Genomic DNA, 19,884 nt, shown 5'->3' with positions numbered 1-19,884 from the left:
ATTACGCGCACTTCTTAGATAAGATTAATTCACCTAAAATTCAACGTGTATTGTTGGTGCAATGTGTACACCCTTTCTCACATAACAGACACAAATGAATTACATGAAACCACTATTTCAGTTCGTGGATTATTTTGTGAAGAGTTGATAAATCTAGTGTTCACCAAAGCAGACAAATCAGACTGTTTAAAGTCTTCCTCAGTTACGTCCCCTGTTGAAGCTCTATTATGGAAAAGGCGAGAAATAACCAACTTCCGTTCTATTTCTCACACGTGAAATTTTGTGTGTTGATCGAAATAAAAGCATCTACAAGACTGAAACTATAATCATGGCGTCCTTTACAAAGGCAAACAAGTCAATGCGTCGGACATACAAAGAAAGGAGTCAGGTAATGTGTATTCAAAGGGGCAACTTGTTCGTGTTTACTGTATATCATGCCAGTATTGCCACGAAAATAGGAAACGTCACTGTTTACAAAGTTTAGATATCCATGATACAGCTATCCACATTGCATTAGGTATGAGATTCTCGTGTTAACTGATTGGATATAATATATTATATATGTTTAAACAAATTTCACATCAGGTCGGGCATTTGTCGGATGAAACTGAGCAGTTGAATGAAAACTATCATCCCTCCATTTTTCAGCTTGAATCCAGAGCAAAATTAGGCATGTTGGAGAAGAAAAAGGATTACAAAGAAAGAGCAGAGTAAGTACATATTGCTATTTCTGTGTGGAAGTTAATTGTATGCGGTAAATCACTAGAACCAAATGAGTTACACCCAAGTCTGACTCCTAGAAATTATAGGGAAATTTCTTCTTATATAGAATTTAGACATAACATAGATGAGACTTCCTGTATTCCACACCGTGGTAAAATCCAACATGGCATCATATGTCAGTCAAATGTCTCTTAACATGGGAGATTTCCACCATTTTCTGAATCTGAACTGTCATAATGTTGTATGAGATGCATTAATGAGTATACGCGCGTGCTGCTATAACATGATAAGTACTGTAGTTCCACGATGCACAGCATGCACTCATAATCGGCATGGTGAACCGGAACTACAACATGAACCATTTCTGGTTGAAGGAATATTGATTTGTGCACTGTTTGGGGTATATGGGTACCGTCCTGTATTCTGATTTTGGTTAGGGTACATATCTGTAGTACCCAAGTAGCACTGCATTACTAAAGGTGTATTTGCACCTGTATCAAAAGATCTCATTTAAGGAACATGATGATGAATAAAGAAGTTGAAATCCATGTTAACCCTGTCATAAACTATTTCACCGATGTTTGCAGTAGTGATGTTGTCATACGCAGACATAAAGAGTCAGAAACCATGACAGTGATAGACATTACCACTAGTCCTATAGTCCTCGCCAAACTGCCCAGTGGTTAAGGTATTATAAGAACTTGTAGGAATTTGCAATTTTGAAGGGTTTAGCTATGTGTTATGTTTGTAACTATAAGGACTAGTGATAATTACCATGATTACTGTAAGTATTCTTGTAGGTTAACAGAGGATAAATTGGGATTGATAATCTAACAAATCTGTTTCTTTCAGTGATTTCCAGAGAAAACAGAGGACACTAAAAGCTCTAAAACGCAAGGCTGAGGACAGAAATCCAGATGAGTTCTACTTCAACATGGTGAAAACTCAGAAAGTGGTAAGATGCTGTTTTCAATTTCTGCTGGGGGCCTAGGCGTCTATGGCGCCGCGATTCGCAGTGCAGAGTTGCGTCCCTTGGGCACGCCAGAAACCTATGATTGTGGGTTCGAATCTCGGTTCGCCCCAATTATGTTTCTAGGTTTGTCAGCACCATACCCGTGCTCATGGGTTTCACTGAAGTGGTAAACGTCGGAGACCAGCATCACTCTGGGCTTTCCTCCCACATTAAGCTGACATGCTGCGATATAACTGGAATACTGTTAAAAGCGACGTTAAACCCAACTCACTCACTCTGCTATTGGCTACACATGCTCCTCTTGAGTGTGTTTTATTTGGCATGAAGTTGTTTGGATTGGTAAGGTTATTTTTATTGCTATATAAAAAGTATTTTTGTTTTTATGTCATCTTGTAATTGTCCACCCAGGATGGAGTTCATCAGCGGCGAGAAAGTTCGGAGCCAATGCACACTGAGGACCAGCTGAAGCTGATGGAGACGCAGGACCTGAGATACGTCAACTTTAAACGATTCACTGAGAAAAAGGTATGTAAAGTAGACCTATTGTAATATTGTGTTTGCCTCATAGGGGGGGTGCAGAATAGGTCCCTCTGATACCATGCTCTTTGCGAGAGGTACTGATGGTCCATTCGTCCAAGGCGCTGCAACTCGCTGTGTACAGTTGAGACCCTTGGGCATGCCAGAAACCTATGATCGTGGGTTGGAATCCTGGTCCCGATTATGTTTCTAGATTTGTCAGCACCATACCATGCTCGTAGGTTTCACCAAAGTGGTAAACGTCTTAGACCTGCATCACTTCTAATAATGATCTGGTGTTGATTGAAGATCATTTGTTTGCCTAGTTAGAATAATAAGCAACATAAAACAATGTTCAATTATCCACTCACAAGGACAATATTCACTTTCTCAATCCTAACACAATATTCACATTGTTCACTTACACATTCGTACAATAGTCACTTTGCCACACAAATTGTGAACTGTGTGGTAAAGGTTCGTTAAAATAAGAAAAATGCTAGTCATGAAATATGATGTTGTCAGACAAGTACCATGGTCAATTAATTGGGCTTCAGATTCAAACCATTGTTAAGTGAGTAGGTTTTTATGAAATTCGGGAAAACCACCAAATTTTGATAGTTTTATCAATATTATTGATACGATGTAAATGTACATGTATGATCAAGACTGTCTTGCCTCATCAACAGATGGTTCTATAACATTGTCCTATTCACTATTTATGATACTTTCTACGTTGAGCCCTACATTAGGCATATCATAGTTAATCAGTTTGTCGAGCATTAGCCCAGTTTCGATATACTTCCCACCAACTAAACACAGACAAGATCAATATATGCAACTCAAATGAAGTTGAAGACATGCCATAATAGATTACTAATAGTAATGAAAGAATTGGTTGTTCTTTAACTTCTTGGGAAGGTCATTTCTGGTGTCCCCCGCCGTGATATTGCTGGAATATTGCTAAAAGCGGCGTAAAACCATACTCACTCACTCACTCTTTAACTTCTTTTGAAGAGTATAATAAAAAAAGACAAAACAAGAAAGAATTTGTAAATCCTGTAACTAATGGATATGTAGAAAATTAGAATTATTTTTTCTTTGTTTATCACTGATAATATCAGCCTTACACAGATCTGCATCAAATTTATCTTCACAAGAAATATAAGGATATTATATTTCTTTCAAGTGGGATGTTTATAGTGTCTGTTGATAACACTGGAATTGTTTGACATTTGGCAGTGACTGTTTTTCATGCGCTGCAATTAAGAAACAATGGTGTTAATGTGTGACTCAAGGATTGTGTTGGCTGCACTAACTCCAGCTGCATGGGTCGATGGCCTACATCCATGATGTCTACAGATGAGATGATGGATACGTTCTGTACAAGGGCAGTTGTCACTCACTGTGAGGACACCTTTAACATGGAGCTAATTCCTTCAGGCAACTGCCTCATATTCTCCCTGCCTGGTTTGATTTTGAAAACACATTGGTCCATGACCAATGACAGGGACAGGCTAATTTTTGCACCTATAAAACATGCCATTTAATACGACCCAAGAACGTATGGAGTTATTCTAAATAAATACCAAACATCAACACCCAGTATGTCAGGATGAATTTTTCATGTCAGTGCTCGATTTAGCTGTATGAAACATACACCAGTGCGACCTATTATTGAAAAATGAATCCTAATAAAAAAAATCAAGTTTGTGTATCACAACCCCGACTTGTCAACACATAATGATCTTCATCAAGTTCATTTACCATGCTACATCACTAATCCCTGTGTTCCGTGTAGTTTGTCATGCTTTCTTAGGTTTGTTGTCATCCTGATTATGTGCACATGTTCCTATTATGTTTTACAGCAATAATCATCAATTTGTGTGACTCTGGCAGCAGGCTGGCCTATGTTTCAACTTTGGTAAATTTATGGGAAACAGGTAGCAACCTTGTTTTGTTTGGTGCAACTTGGTTTTCATGTCAATATGCACCTGGTGCAATTCTCAAGGCCATTTATCTTGTGGTTTACAGAAAGTTGAGAAGCTGAAATCTTCACTGCATCTGATAGACAGCGACAGCAAACCAAAAAATAAGCACATTGTCTTTGTAGACAGCAAGAAGGAAGGTGAGTTGTCACCACAATGATGTTTATATTTCATTTCCATGATTAGGGCAGTGTATTAGAGACTCTTTGATGATAAAATTTCATAAACAAACAACTAGGAATTAATGTTTGTATGTTGTTTAACGCCGCACTCAGCAATATTTCAGCTACCGGTATATGACGTCAGTCTGTAAATAATTGATTCTAGACAAGCCAGTCCAGTGATTGATATCATGAGCATGGATCTACCCAATTGGGATTTGACGACATGCATCAACCAAGTCAGCAAGCCTGACCACCCAATCCCATTAGTTGCCTCTTACGACAAGCAAAGACACCTCTCATTGCAAGCGTGGGTTTTTGAAGACCAATGCCATCCCGATCTACACTAGGAATTTCAACCTTGCTATAAGTTGGCTCTTGAATGCAAAGAGTCGGTGGGACTGTAGTTGATGCTATCGCTTGTCTCACATTGTTGTGGGTTCACTTCCTGATAGGGTTAATGGTGTGAGGTGTGTCCGAATGTGATACTACTGTTGTTTAACAAAATGAGAACTTCCCCCAACTTCATCAGATTTCGTCACTTTGCAGCCAAGAACTTTGATCCTGCCAAACATTTTGACACCCATCCAGCGTTTGTGAACAGAGCCTACAACCGCCCTACTCGCAGCATGCTGGAGTCTCTGGACTTGAGTAAGATGCTGGATGAGGAGACATTGCAGGTGAGTAGTAGCTGTCACATGTCAAATCACTGTCACATGTCACCACCAGCACTGTCACATGTCAGAACCAGGACCGCCACATGTCACCACCAGCACTGTCACATGTCACCACCAGCCCTGTCACATGTCACCACCAGCACTGTCACAAGTCACCACCAGCACTGTCACATGTCACCACCAGCACTGTCACATGTCACCACCAGCACTGTCACATGTCACCACCAGCACTGTCACAAGTCACCACCAGCACTGTCACATGTCACCACCAGCCCTGTCACATGTCACCACCAGCACTGTCACAAGTCACCACCAGCACTGTCACATGTCACCACCAGCACTGTCACATGTCACCACCAGCCCTGTCACATGTCACCACCAGCACTGTCACATGTCACCACCAGCACTGTCACATGTCACCACCAGCACTGTCACATGTCACCACCAGCACTGTCACATGTCACCACCAGCACTGTCACATGTCACCACCAGCCCTGTCACATGTCACCACCAGCACTGTCACATGTCACCACCAGTACTGTCACATGTCACCACCAGCACTGTCACATGTCACCACCAGCACTGTCACATGTCACCACCAGCACTGTCACATGTCACCACCAGCCCTGTCACATGTCACCACCAGCACTGTCACAAGTCACCACCAGCACTGTCACATGTCACCACCAGCACTGTCACATGTCACCACCAGCACTGTCACATGTCACAACCAGCACCGTCACATGTCACCACCAGCACCGTCACATGTCACGACCAGCACCGTCACATGTCACAACCAGCACCGTCACATGTCACAACCATCACCGTCACATGTCACAACCAGGACCGTCATATGTCACCACCAGCCCTGTCACATGTCACCACCAGCCCTGTCACATGTCACCACCACCACCGTCACATGTCACAACCAGCACCGTCACATGTCATAACCAGGACCGTCACATGTCACCACCAGCCCTGTCACATGTCACCACCAGCACTGTCACATGTCACCACCAGCACTGTCACATGTCAAATCACTGTCACATGTCACAACCGGCACCATCACATGTCACCACCAGCCCTGTCACATGTCACCACCAGCCCTATCACATGTCACCACCAGCCCTGTCACATGTCACCACCAGCACTGTCACATGTCACCACCAGCACTGTCATATGTCACCACCAGCCCTGTCACGTGTCACCACCAGCACTGTCACATGTCAAATCACTGTCACATGTCACAACCAGCACCGTCACATGTCACGACCAGCCCTGTCACATGTCACCACAAGCCCTGTCACATGTCACCACCAGCCCTGTCACATGTCACCACCAGCCCTGTCACATGCCACCAGCAGCCCTGTCACATGTCACAACCAGCACCGTCACATGTCACCACCAGCCCTGTCACATGTCACAACCAGCACTGTCACATGTCACCACCAGCACTGTCACATGTCACCACCAGCACTGTCACATGTCACAACCAGCACCGTCACATGTCACAACCAGGACCGTCACATGTCACCACCAGCACCGTCACATGTCACAACCAGCACCGTCACATGTCACAACCAGCACCGTCACATGTCACAACCAGCACTGTCACATGTCACGACCAGCACCGTCACATGTCACGACTAGCACCGTCACATGTCATAACCAGCACCGTCACATGTCATAACCAGCACCGTCACATGTAACAACCAGCACCGTCATATGTCACGACCAGCACCATCACATGTCACAACCAGCACCGTCACATGTCACAACCAGCACCGTCACATGTCACCACCAGCCCTGTCACATGTCACGACTAGCACCGTCACATGTCATAACCAGCACCGTCACATGTCACCACCATCCCTGTCACATGTCACAACCAGCACTGTCACATGTCACAACCAGCACCGTCACATGTCACAACCAGCACCGTCACATGTCACCACCAGCACCGTCACATGTCACAACCAGCACCGTCACATGTCACAACCAGCACCGTCACATGTCACAACCAGCACCGTCACATGTCATAACCAGCACCGTCACATGTCATCACATGGTTGATGCATGTCATCATACCTCAAGTGTGTGGATCGATGCTCATGATGTCAATAACTGGATTGTCTGGTCCAGACTCAATTGTTTACAGACAGCTGTCATATAGCTGGAATATTGTTGAAACAAACAAACAAAGCATGGGGTAAAGACACAACATCCAACACATAAGTTTGATCTGTTGAAGTAAAATAACCTTTCGAACTCCTGACATGCCATGTTATCCTACTATCAAGTGGAAGCTGTGAGACAGGGACATATAACATGCATCTATAGTTTCACCCCTGCTTTTGACGAGAAGCTTTGAGCAACATATCCAGCATGCAACAACAAACATGGTGGACATCTTCAATATTGACAATCACATTCATCTGTGGCTTGATGAACCCCAGTGACATGAAGGATTGACGGAAATTATGATGTTTCCCTGATCCTTTGTTGTTTTTCTGCTTTCGAGCATTGATAGATAGAAGTTGGTTGATCAATCAATTGAGTGATGTATTATAAATCAGAAAGAAGTGAAATATTCAAATACTCATTTAATCCCTCATTCAGGGACCAACCAGGGAAAGTACAAATCTCGGATAATTCTTCACCGCCATCAAGTAATATAATATATATAATATTAATATAATCCCAGGCTGACAACTGTTCAAATTTACACTGGCAATGTCCTTTCGTCAGTACTGGTGAAATATAACAACATTATCTTAATATATAAGTCAAAAACAATGCTTGTACCTGCAATGAAAATGCTTAGTACAGTAAGAGCAGAGTTATTTGCCCTTGAAATATCACCTAGGCCAGTCTCTTAACTATGTTGTTTTATGAATCCACCACGCAGGCCTCTTTCAACACCAAAAATTTTTTTATGTTAAGACGAAAGCCTCCAAATTCTAGGTACGAAAAACTCGCCTTAGGTTAAAAGAAATAATAGCCTTGGTTCTCAGGCACCGCCCGCATCATCGTAAAGTTCACCACACTGTTCGTTTTTATTTCCATTTTAAAAACAAAACAAAAAAATCTTTCAATATTCCAAGTTCAACAGTATTTTACCATCAAGGAATAGATTTATTTCACGGGTTGATTGTACGCAAACTGTTTATGTGGTTACACGGCTGTTTATTTGGTTACACAACTGTTTATTTGGTTACTTACTAGTTTGAACAACAAGGATAACCCGCTCTATATTTTCAAAATCCACTGCCTGAGAACCAATTCTTTTATTTTTTTAAGCCTTATATGCAGTGATATACAGTATGCAAAATTAAAACATATTTCCTAATTTAGATTGAATTTCATAATAACGAATGACTGTGTCTATGAATACATTTTGAATCATCAGTGTGTCCCACAGTCAATATCAGACAATTTCCTGATTAATGGCTGTCAACAAAACAACTACAAGAAATTATTTGATGATTAGAAGAAAAAGGAGAGCTCCAAGATTATCTATTAAACATTAATATATGATAAAAGATCAAATTTTATGAGGTGTATTTGATCATTTTGTATTATTTAAAATTTTGACTATTTTCTTTATGCAACATATTTCATTTGAAAAAAAAAAAATTCCAAGTTTCCATAGAAATCTGTTGCATTTTAAAAGAAAGTACATCTGTCTCAGCATGCTCAGTGCAAAAATATCTGACAAACAACAAATTAAGTTCTCGATTCCCACAGTGACACTTTTAAGACTCCCATGTGGAACTCACCCCTCAGGCATTGTAGTGCGCCGCTTGTTTGCCTCACTAGTTAAGGGAGATTTATACAATAACGTTTCGTAATACCACCACTATGGCAATCAATCATACTGTTTGAAACAATTAGTCCTGAAGTTCATGGACCTCATAATCGGCCATTTTGGAGATATAAGGGAAATTTACAATTTTTATTTCATTACCACTCTCGTCTGCATAAACCCCAGCAAAGCACCCCCAGGGGTGAGTAGGTGATCAAGGGTTATGTGTAAGGGCAGTTGCCTCACAGCTAAGCAGCAGACCAGGGCCACTTCTGTTGTCTCTGTGATTGGTGAATCGCTTCATGTAATTTGTCACATGCATTAAATGAATTGTGCAAGTGAAACCATGGATAATTTTCACAAGATTAGTGGATATAATCTGTCAGGTTCATTCTTGATATTCATGGTTAAATTCCACAGCGATACTGACAGTTTTCATTGGTCTTTTTTTGTTGTCAGTTTTTTGTTTTACTTTCGTATGATGTTTTATTTCAAAACTAGTGGTATAGGACAATTGACAGCTTTCGGAGGCTTATTTTGTGAATTGATTGACAGTTTGATGACAGTATGAGAGTGTATTTCTTCTGTTATTTGTTGCCGGGGGACAGGTAGAGTAGCCTAGTGGTGCAGGGGTTGGCTTGTCATGGTGGTGATGGGACTTCTATTCCTAACATTTGTACATTGCCCATTCTTGATGACAAACACCCCACCCCACCCCACCCCACCCTCCCCTCCCCACCCTCCCCACCCTTACCCACCCCAACTCACCCCACCCCACCTCACTTCATTTTGACAATTGAACATATGTCAAGAAAGGTTAATGAACATATATTCATTCTGTTTGCATAGTACTGCACTATCCATTCATACACAAGGTCTAGCATTGTTCTATTGTGTGTTATACCCTGTACTGCTCTATCCAGTATTGTGCAATGTCTAGTACAGCTCTATCCAGTATTGGGGGCAGTCGGGTAGCCTAGTGGTTAAAGCGTAAGCTCGTCACGCGGAAGACCTGAGTTCGAATCCTGACATGGGTACAATGTGCGAAGCCAATTGCTGGTGTCCCCCGCTGTGATATTGCTGGAATATTGCTTAAAGCGGCGTAAAACCATACTCACTCACTCACTCACTCTATCGAGTATTGTGCAATATATAGTACAACACTATCCCGTGTTATGCAATGTCTAGTACATCAATGTCTAGTTTTATGCATTATATTATACATCACTGTCAAGTATTATTCAATATCTAGCACTGCACGATCTGGTATATTTGTATTATGCAATATCTAATACATCACTATCCAGTATTATGCAATATCCTGTTCTTCACTGTCAAGTTTTATGCAATGTGTAGCATTGCACTGTCGATGTCTGTCCAGTATAATGTATTGTGCAATGCTAGTACATCACTATCCAGCGTTACGCAATGTGTACCACTGAACTATCCAGTATGTTTGTATTGTGCAGTGTCAAGTATTCCACTATCTAATGTCTGCAGCCGATTTGGCAATGTCTAGTACATCACTGTGCAGCTGAGGCCACACATTTTATATTTTTCATTTCACGGGCCTGCCGCCCCTGCTGACAGGCGGCTTGGAAAGAGATAAAGTAAACATAAATATATTTATTTTTATTATGTCTCCCGCTAGTAATATAGACCCTCTTATACAACAAAAAATGTAACTGGGGTACTCAGGTCAGGTGGGTACTGAGTAGGACCCGAGTACCCACAGGACTACCTGGACCTTTGGTTAGTCACATGATATATTGTTTAATGACAAAAATTATCTGGAACTGTATGGTTACACTACAAGTCACTAATGTTCATATTTCCTTCTGACTAAGCACCATTGCTTCTGACCTTTATAGGTTTGAATAAAAACAACTTCATTGTATGCATGGCCAGAGCATTTTATACGTGTATCTAAATACATTTTACCAGGGCTACACTCAAACTATTCCCAATCGGACATTTAGTATCCAACTCTTGAGACCTGAAGCGGGTACCTGGGTAGGGTTGGGTAAAAGCGGGATTGGTACCCTTGTAGTAAATTTGGACTCGTCCCAGCCCTATTGTCTACATCACTATCAATGATTAAAGAAGCCAGCTGCAGTTGTGACTCCATGGCAGAATGACTATAACATAAATAAATAAATGATCGACATCACAATTTTTTTTTTCAATTTTTTCAACTGACTTTGTGTGGAAAAGATAGAATAAATCCATGAAAGATAAAATTCAAAAGTGTGGCCTAATGGGTACCACTACTGAATAGTGAAATCAATCCTTAGAAATTCTGGTGTTTTTTTATTAGGACCAATGAAAACCTTATTTCACTAGTCCTCAGAGTTTGTAGCTATAGTCCTGCTGATATGATTAAAACATGGAGGACTTGTCCAGAATTATAGCCCTCAAATGGCACCAGTCAATAAGGACAACCGTCATTGCATTGTTACTTGTCCTCAGCACAATGTAGTTGTCCCGAGTTAGCAGACTAGCATGTATTTCAAAGGCTGACATCCCTACTGATATCCGGGAGAGTGATGGTGTTGAGGGGAGATATGTGTGTGTGGGGAGGAGAGGGTCTCTGACTCTCAGTCTAATGATTATGGTGTTGACTTTACAAAGGCAACACATTCACAAGTCCATGATATGTTATCCACTGATAGGGCAGAAACAGATTATTTGTAAATATCTACTTTGTGTTATCTGGCATATTTACCTGGATAACTGTTATTGCATGGAAAACATTAATGCCAAATCGGTGTTGATGCAGATGTTGTCTGTACTATAGCTGCAAGTGTTCTTCACTCTCAGAAGGTTTGTTCTCCTCGTGAGGTGTTTGTCATAAGCAGAGCTGAACAAGGCATTGACTATTTTACCAAATATTAACAAGCAGTTAGTTATATTTTGTTGATGGATCTTTTTTTTTCTATTAAATCATAAGTTCAGCAGATGGAAAAATAAGATAGATTTCTGTTGGGTTTTTTCAAATATTGTCTGGTGACTTTAGGTTCCACTAACTTCATCAGTAAATGCAAAAAAGTTAATATTTTTTTAATCTGCATGTTCCAGTTATTTGCATATTCCTGTTATTTGCATATTTGTGTGTAGACCAGAACCATTTGTTCACTGCACTGTTGATCTTTCTCTAGATATTTGCATATGGTTTATGTTAAAATCTTTGTATGCAATCTGTTCAGTTCATTTAAGATTCCGCTTGATGTGAAATTATTGTACTGTGTAGAGAGCTTCCACATTTTTTGTTAAAATTTCACTATTAGGAGTTCAATCAACGTAGAAATCAGAAGGTAGTTTTTTGCATACTATTTTCACATCTGATTTACATTTGCTTTTGCATTTGAATATTTTTTTTGACAACTGAAAATATGGTAATAAGGCCTTTGTCTTGTGTTTTTAATAAAAACTGAAACTAGAAAAACAAAATAATAGTGAGTGAGTTAGGTTTTACGCTGCTTTTAGCAATATTCCAGCAATATGACAGCAAAGGAACCCGAAATGGGCTTCACACATTGTGCCTTTTAGGAGAATCATATCCGGATCTTCGGTGTGACAAGCGAGCGATTTAACCACTAGACTACCCCAGACATGTTCTGTTGCATATCTAAAGTAATAATGTGATCATAAATATTTATTACATTTTTGCACTCTAAAAACTCTTTAGTCAATGAAATCCTCTTCTTTGCATTCAGGGGGCACGGGTGCCCCAGTTGTCTCAGGTGCCGCAATTCGCTGTGTAGAGTTGCATCCCTTGGGCACGCCAGAAACCTATGATTGTGGGTTCGAATCCCAGTTCACCCCAGTTATGTTTCAAGTTTTGTCAGCACCATACCCGTACTCGTGGGTTTCACTGAAGTGGTAAACATCTGAGACCTGCATCGCCTCGGGCTTTCCTCCCACATTGAGCTGACACGCCGTGATATAACAAGAATACTGTTGAAAGCGGCATTAAACCCAACTCACTCACTCACTCTTCTTAGCATTCACCCGAGCATTGCATTGATTTCAACTGTATGGGTAACAACAACAGAATCTCAGCATGCTTTTTATCATTACTGAAATAATGCTTTAGGGATAATCATAATACACCTAAACAAAACAACACAATGAGTGTGTATAAAATGACATAGTAATCTGCCATTACTCTATTTTATGAATAATTTACGTCAATTCAAATATAAAATTCACTCACCAAACATATTGATTCATTTGTACCCAACACTTCAATTACTGGCAACAAATAATCAGAATTATATACAATTCATAAATCGCCACCATCCACAGATTTGAAGAAAAAAAGAAGTGTCTGTTAACATGATTAAAATAACTATTTTTGCCCAAAAAACTTCAATAGGTTTAATGTATTGAGTCTAATGTAGCAAATCGTCAATCATGATCAATTCAGCACTTTCCTGCATTTTGGAAATCAATCTCTTCAAATGACCACAAAGGCTTTAAAAATTTTGGACATGAAATCCGTGAATGCTTCGTCAGCACTACCATCCTATCCATTGAAGGGAGAGTGGTTCACTTATGTCGTACTTGTATTTGTTTAGTTAATTCCCCTGGTGTAATCCATGGGTTGTGAAGAACATGCTGGTATCACATTTCAAACACCCTTTTATTGGACGGGGGCTGTACAGGGTCGCGTTTCACTCGTAGAATGGCTAGTCAAAACCACGCTGTTTTTCTATGAACCCGAGAGGCTCTTTTTTTGATTAAATGGTCGGCTAGTTTTCTTTGGAATCCTTGCAAGAGTTTGCTTAGCAATGAGAAAATATTTTCTCATAAAACTTTCTGGAGGGAGTTCCAATATTTTGTCAAAACATGTTATTTTTGCTAAAAAACTCAACATCTTCTTCAATCAGAGCTACGAACATATTGCAATAAGGGCTTTTCATTTTCATCCAATTTCTGACGAGCTCCTCGCCAAATTGGAGAAGAGAAAAGAGCAAGGGGGCTTTGATAAGCATGGTAGTGTTACCCTTTGTAATCCATGGCTCCCTGGTTTAGCGATCGCTACTACGCGAGGGTGCTGTTTTGGTAATTGATCGACCTTTGTTTACACTGCAAGGCCTCTCATTGGGATCCCCGAGGGTCCGTGTGATGCAACGTCCCCTCGGAGGTGGGGGGCAGGCCGATAGGTGAGTCAGTGGTATCACAGATGGGATGACTTTGTCTGATTTAACTGGACGTTGATTGAATTTGGATGGTTTTCATTACGCTCATTTTGACCATTAGCCCCCAAGTGCTGTGTGTTGACAAAAACAGTCAGCTGATCGGCAGCGTCAATTTCGATATTGATTTCACAAGCCGCCCAAGTCCCACAGTGATTCCCCTTGCTTCTTGTTGTCGGTTGAAGATTCCTCTCGATGGCGACTCGTTAATTTCTCCCCGACATCTACAAGGCATGTTTTGATGATCAGCATGCTCGGATGTTAGTTTCCCAATTTCAGTGTTTGTACAGTGGATGTCTGTCACCTCAGCACGTCTGTAGCATGTCAGTCATGATAAATTGGCCACGCGGGGTGATGGGCAGCTACAACCAGAGCCACAATGAACAGCCTGTTATGCAGATTTGCCTTCCTTTGTTGCATCATGGCTGTTAAACTTGCATGGTGTAGATACAGTTGAAACTGGGGTTTTTTTTAGCGTGTTTTTGTTTGTGTTTGACAAGTCATGTTTATTTCACATGTAGTCATGTCATTAAACGCGGCTCAACATCTCTCTGAGTCCTCCCTCTCTTGATGTATTTATGGAAGCATACATCATACTGACAGATACAGTACTAAAGTTAGATTTAACAAGGGCTGCGGCACGTTATACCCCGCCATACAGTCAAATCTGGCATTTCTGGCTTTAATGAGAGACTTGGGTTCTCAAGACAACAAATTGAAAGCAAGCTGCACATTGTAATATCAGGCAGTGGAACCTCCTCAAACATGTATGAAATTCCTTTTGTTTGTTTGTTTGTTTGTTGTTTAACGCCGCACTTAGCAAATTCCAGCCATATGACGGCGGTCTGAAAATAATAATCGAGTCTGGACCAGAAAAATCCAGTGATTGACATTATGAGCATCAATCCACACAATTGTGATACGATGACATGCATCAACAAAGTCAGTGAGGCTGATCGCCTGATTGATCCTGTTACTCGCCTCTTGCAACAAGCATTGTCACCTTTTATGGCAAGCATGGATTCTTCCCCGGATCTTCACGGGTCAAATTCCTGATTAGGATGGTAACTAGTCAGTAGGCAGTAAGAGATTAGGGTGGTAACTTGTCTGTAGGCAGTAAGAGATTGGGGTGGTAGCTTGTCTGTAGGCAGTAAGAGATTGGGGTGGTAGCTTGTCTGTAGGCAGTAAGAGATTAGGGTGGTAGCTTGTGTGTAGGCAGTAAGAGATTGGGGTGGTAACTTGTCTGTAGGCAGCAATGGAGTGGTAACTAGTCTGTAGGCAGTAATGGGGTGGTAACTAGTCTGTAGGCAGTAAGATATTGGGGTGGTAACTAGTCTATAGGCAGCAATGGGGTGGTAACTTGTCTGTAGGCAGTAAGAGATTGGGGTGGTAACTTGTCTGTAGGCTGTAATGGGGTGGTAACTAGCCTGTAGGCAGTAAGAGTGAGTGAGTGAGTGAGTATGGTTTTACGCATTGTCAACTTTTATGGCAAGCATGGATTGCTGAAGGCCTATTCTTCCCCGGATCTTCACGGGTCAAATTCCTGATTGGGATGGTAACTAGTCAGTAGGCAGTAAGTGATTAGGGTGGTAGCTTGTCTGTAGGCAGTAAGAGATTGGGGTGGTAACTAGTCTATAGGCAGCAATGGAGTGGTAACTAGTCTGTAGGCAGTAATGGGGTGGTAACTAGTCTGTAGGCAGTAAGATATTAGGGTGGTAACTAGTCTATAGGCAGCAATGGGGTGGTAACTTGTCTGTAGGCAGTAAGAGATTGGGGTGGTAACTTGTCTGTAGGCTGTAATGGGGTGGTAACTAGTCTGTAGGCAGTAAGAGTGAGTGAGTGAGTGAGTGAGTATGGTTTTACGCCGCTTTTAGCAATATTCCAGCAATATCACAGCGGGGAACACCAGAAATGGGTTTCACACATTGTACCCATGTCGGGAATCGAACCCTGGTCTTCGGCGTGACGAGCGAACGCTTTAACCACTAGGCTACCCGACCGCCCCCGTAGGCAGTAAGAGATTGGGGTGGTAGCTTGTCTGTAGGCAGTAAGAGATTGGGGTGGTAACTTGTCTGTAGGCAGTAAGAGATTGGGGTGGCAACTTGTCTGTAGGCAGTAAGAGATTGGGTGGCAACTTGTCTGTAGGCTGTAATGGGGTGGTAACTAGTCTGTAGGCAGTAATTGGGTGGTAACTTGTCTGTAGGCAGTAATGGGGTGGTAACTTCTCTGTAGGCAGTAATGGGTAGGCAACTTGTCTGTAGGCAGTAAGAGATTGGGGTGGTCACTTGTCTGTAGGCAGTAAGAGATTGGGGTGGTAACTTGTCTGTAGGAAGTAAGAGATTGGGGTGGTAACTTGTCTGTAGGCAGTAAGAGATTGGGGTGGTAACTTGTCTGTAGGCAGTAAGAGATTGGGGTGGTCACTTGTCTGTAGACAGTAATGGGGTGGTAACTAGTCTGTAGGCAGTAATGGGGTGGTAACTAGTCTGTAGGCAGTAATGGGGTGGCAACTTGTCTGTAGGCAGTAATGGGGTGGTAACTAGTCTGTAGGCAGTAATGGGGTGGTCACTTGTCTGTAGGCAGTAATGGGGTGGTAACTTCTCTGTAGGCAGTAATGGGTAGGTAACTTGTCTGTAGGCAGTAAGAGATTGGGGTGGCAACTTGTCTGTAGGCTGTAATGGGGTGGTAACTAGTCTGTAGGCAGTAATGGGGTGGTAACTTGTCTGTAGGCAGTAATGGGGTGGCAACTTGTCTGTAGGCAGTAATGGGTAGGTAACTTGTCTGTAGGCAGTAAGAGATTGGGGTGGCAACTTGTCTGTAGGCAGTAATGGGGTGGTAACTTCTCTGTAGGCAGTAATGGGTAGGCAACTTGTCTGTAGGCAGTAAGAGATTGGGGTGGTCACTTGTCTGTAGGCAGTAAGAGATTTGGGTGGTAACTTGTCTGTAGGCAGTAATGGGGTGGTAACTTCTCTGTAGGCAGTAAGAGATTGGGGTGGTCACTTGTCTGTAGGCAGTAAGAGATTGGGGTGGTCACTTGTCTGTAGACAGTAATGGGGTGGTAACTAGTCTGTAGGCAGTAATGGGGTGGTAACTAGTCCGTAGGCAGTAATGGGGTTGCAACTTGTCTGTGGGCAGTAATGGGGTGGTAACTAGTCTGTAGGCAGTAATGGGGTGGTCACTTGTCTGTAGGCAGTAATGGGGTGGTAACTTCTCTGTAGGCAGTAATGGGTAGGTAACTTGTCTGTAGGCAGTAAGAGATTGGGGTGGTCACTTGTCTGTAGGCTGTAATGGGGTGGTAACTTGTCTGTAGGCAGTAAGAGATTGGAGTGGCAACTTGTCTGTAGGCTGTAATGGAGTGGCAACTTGTCTGTAGGCAGTAATGGGTAGGTAACTTGTCTGTAGGCAGTAAGAGATTTGGGTGGTCACTTGTCTGTAGGCAGTAAGAGATTGGGGTGGTCACTTGTCTGTAGGCAGTAAGAGATTGGGGTGGTCACTTGTCTGTAGGCAGTAAGAGATTGGTGTGGTAACTTGTCTGTAGGCAGTAAGAGATTAGGGTGGTAACTTGTCTGTAAGCAGTAATGGGGTGGTATCTAGTCTGTAGGCAGTAAGAGATTGGGGTGGTAACTTGTCTGTAGGCAGTAATGGGTAAGTAACTTGTCTGTAGGCAGTAAGAGATTGGGGTGGTCACTTGTCTGTAGGCAGTAAGAGATTGGGGTGGTCACTTGTCTGTAGGCAGTAAGAGATTGGGGTGGTCACTTGTCTGTAGGCAGTAAGAGATTGGGGTGGTAACTTGTCTGTGGGCAGTAAGAGATTAGGGTGGTAAGTAGTCTGTAGGCTGTACTGGGGTGGTAACTAGTCTGTAGGCTGTAATGGGGTGGTAACTAGTCTGTAGGCAGTAAGAGATTGGGTTAGGTAACTAGTCTGTAGGCAGTAGGTGATTGGGGTGGTAAGTAGTCTGTAGGCTGTAATGGGGTGGTAACTAGTCTGTAGGCAGTAAGAGATTGGGTTAGGTAACTAGTCTGTAGGCAGTAGGTGATTGGGGTGGTAAGTAGTCTGTAGGCTGTAATGGGGTGGTAACTAGTCTGTAGGCTGTACTCGGGTGGTAACAAGTCTGTAGGTTGTAATGGGGTAGTAACTATCCAGAATATGAAATGGTCAGCCCCCTATGCCCCTGGGTGCTTAATATGTCGACTACAGTAAATTCTAAACTGAGGATGTTGTATCCCATCTTGACCTCATGTCATGTTTGTAGACGGAATGTGATGGAGAAATGATAATCTAGAAGCCAGGCCTTCATAACACATTCTAAATGAGGGTCCGGACCGCCTCCATGGTCTAGTAGTAGAGTGTAGACGTTGAAAGTGGAAGGTCCGGGGTTTGATCCCCCACCTCGTCAAAGACCAAATCGACGTTAAAAGATGGTTCTTGTTGTTAACATGTATGACGCTCGGCATTAAGGGGCTAAAACAAGGACTAGTCGCCTCAGAGTAAGTATACTGTGTCTGAGTGGGGTATTCATGTAAAACTGGGGCATTGTTTCTCAGTGGGCTAGCACTATAAATCAGCATCAGTCCGGACTAGTACAAGCAGCCACACACACACACGCACATGTGCATGCAGGTCGCTATGTAAGTGCTGTAATCTTGGACGCAACGTTAAACCCCTTCCCACCACACATTACCACATGAGGTTCCTGATGGCACTAGCATGAAACTCAAAAACTCCTACCTTGTCCTACATGTAAGATTGGTCCAGGGATTTACTGGGGTCTATCTATTTTGGAGACCGCACCACCCTGCGCGGCACCCCACCCCACCCCACCACAACACACCCCTCCCCACCACACCACACCACTGGTCATGTGATGACACATGCATTTGGTTTGCATCCTTGGCAAATAACATATGTTCTGCCTGCAGATGATTGCTGAATCAGGGTTAGAAAAGACACCAGCATGCTAGTCCGAGACAAATGGAATTTTGGAAATCTATCTATGTTTTGTTATTTCAAAAACTTGTCCAACTGGTATAGATTTGCTCATGTCTTGTACATGTCAGTGTGTAGATACTGTTGTTGTTCCCAGGACATCGCCGTGGCAACACACAAGCGCTACAGTGAACTGGGCAAGAGGATAGAGAGAGAGAGGGACCTGAGTGTTGTCGCTGACAAGATGGAGACCAAGATCCATCTGATGGTGAGTTGATCACTTCCTGGCAGTGTTCATAGCAGTCATCATGATACTCTCCACTTTATTAGACAGCTGTTGTGTGTTTAAGTGTGGAAGAAGACTCAAAATCATGTATCTTGATTATCAGTAGTTGGTTATCAAGGGTCAGGATACTCAAGTTGTCTGGTTGTCTAAGATGCCACATTTCCCTGAAAAGAGTTGCCTCCCTGAGCTTTGCCAGGATTCACTGATCTTGGGTTTGAATTGAATTTGTCCCGATTAGTATTATCATTTCTCTGCACCATGCAAGTGCTTCTAGTTTCTCCATAGTGGTAAATGTCACTTTCTTCCTCAGAAATACTGAAAAAAATGTCTGTAGTAATTCCAGAAATGAAAAAAAGTAGATTCTAATCTGTAGTCGTCCATAATTTGAATTTCTTCTTTTATCACCTTGTTCACTTTCCCATCTAACTTTTAGAAATCACTTATTAATTTTGATTTGGAGACTTTGACTTTTCCTTCATCAGGACAAGGAGGCCAGCAAGGAGAAGGTCAAGGACGAAACTAAGACCGCACCTGCCCAGTACCGATGGAAGCCGGTCAGAAAGCGATGAACTCCACAACTACTAAGATTTTTGTACAGCTTGTAAATAGTAAATAAATATTTGCCCATGTT

The 19,884-nt window shown here is 42.2% G+C and overlaps 1 protein-coding gene across 1 annotated transcript; it reads left to right on the top strand.

The window, feature by feature from the left end:
* The first annotated feature begins 236 nt into the window (after positions 1–236).
* On the top strand, positions 237–19,884 carry LOC124112391 (probable U3 small nucleolar RNA-associated protein 11). Its single transcript, XM_048384203.1, has 8 exons — positions 237–388; positions 649–710; positions 1,576–1,678; positions 2,105–2,221; positions 4,247–4,340; positions 4,911–5,041; positions 19,125–19,235; positions 19,736–19,884. Exons 1-8 carry the CDS (start codon positions 329–331, stop codon positions 19,820–19,822), a joined length of 765 nt encoding a protein of 254 aa, XP_048240160.1. The 5' UTR covers positions 237–328; the 3' UTR covers positions 19,823–19,884.

The sequence above is a fragment of the Haliotis rufescens genome, unplaced genomic scaffold, assembly GCF_023055435.1.
Source record: "Haliotis rufescens isolate VD_foot unplaced genomic scaffold, xgHalRufe1.0.p SCAF_5, whole genome shotgun sequence".
In the NCBI taxonomy this organism is placed as follows: domain Eukaryota; kingdom Metazoa; phylum Mollusca; class Gastropoda; order Lepetellida; family Haliotidae; genus Haliotis; species Haliotis rufescens.
The sequence above is the reverse complement of the archived record's forward strand: the minus strand, read 5'-3'. Positions and strand labels throughout refer to the sequence as shown.

Coding starts and splice junctions, on each gene's coding strand:
- LOC124112391 (XM_048384203.1), top strand. CDS start 329: ATGGCGTCCTTTACAAAGGCAAACAAGTCAATGCGTCGGACATACAAA. Junction 2,222..4,246: donor AACGATTCACTGAGAAAAAG/GTATGTAAAGTA, acceptor TGTGGTTTACAG/AAAGTTGAGAAGCTGAAATC. Junction 19,236..19,735: donor AGACCAAGATCCATCTGATG/GTGAGTTGATCA, acceptor TTCCTTCATCAG/GACAAGGAGGCCAGCAAGGA.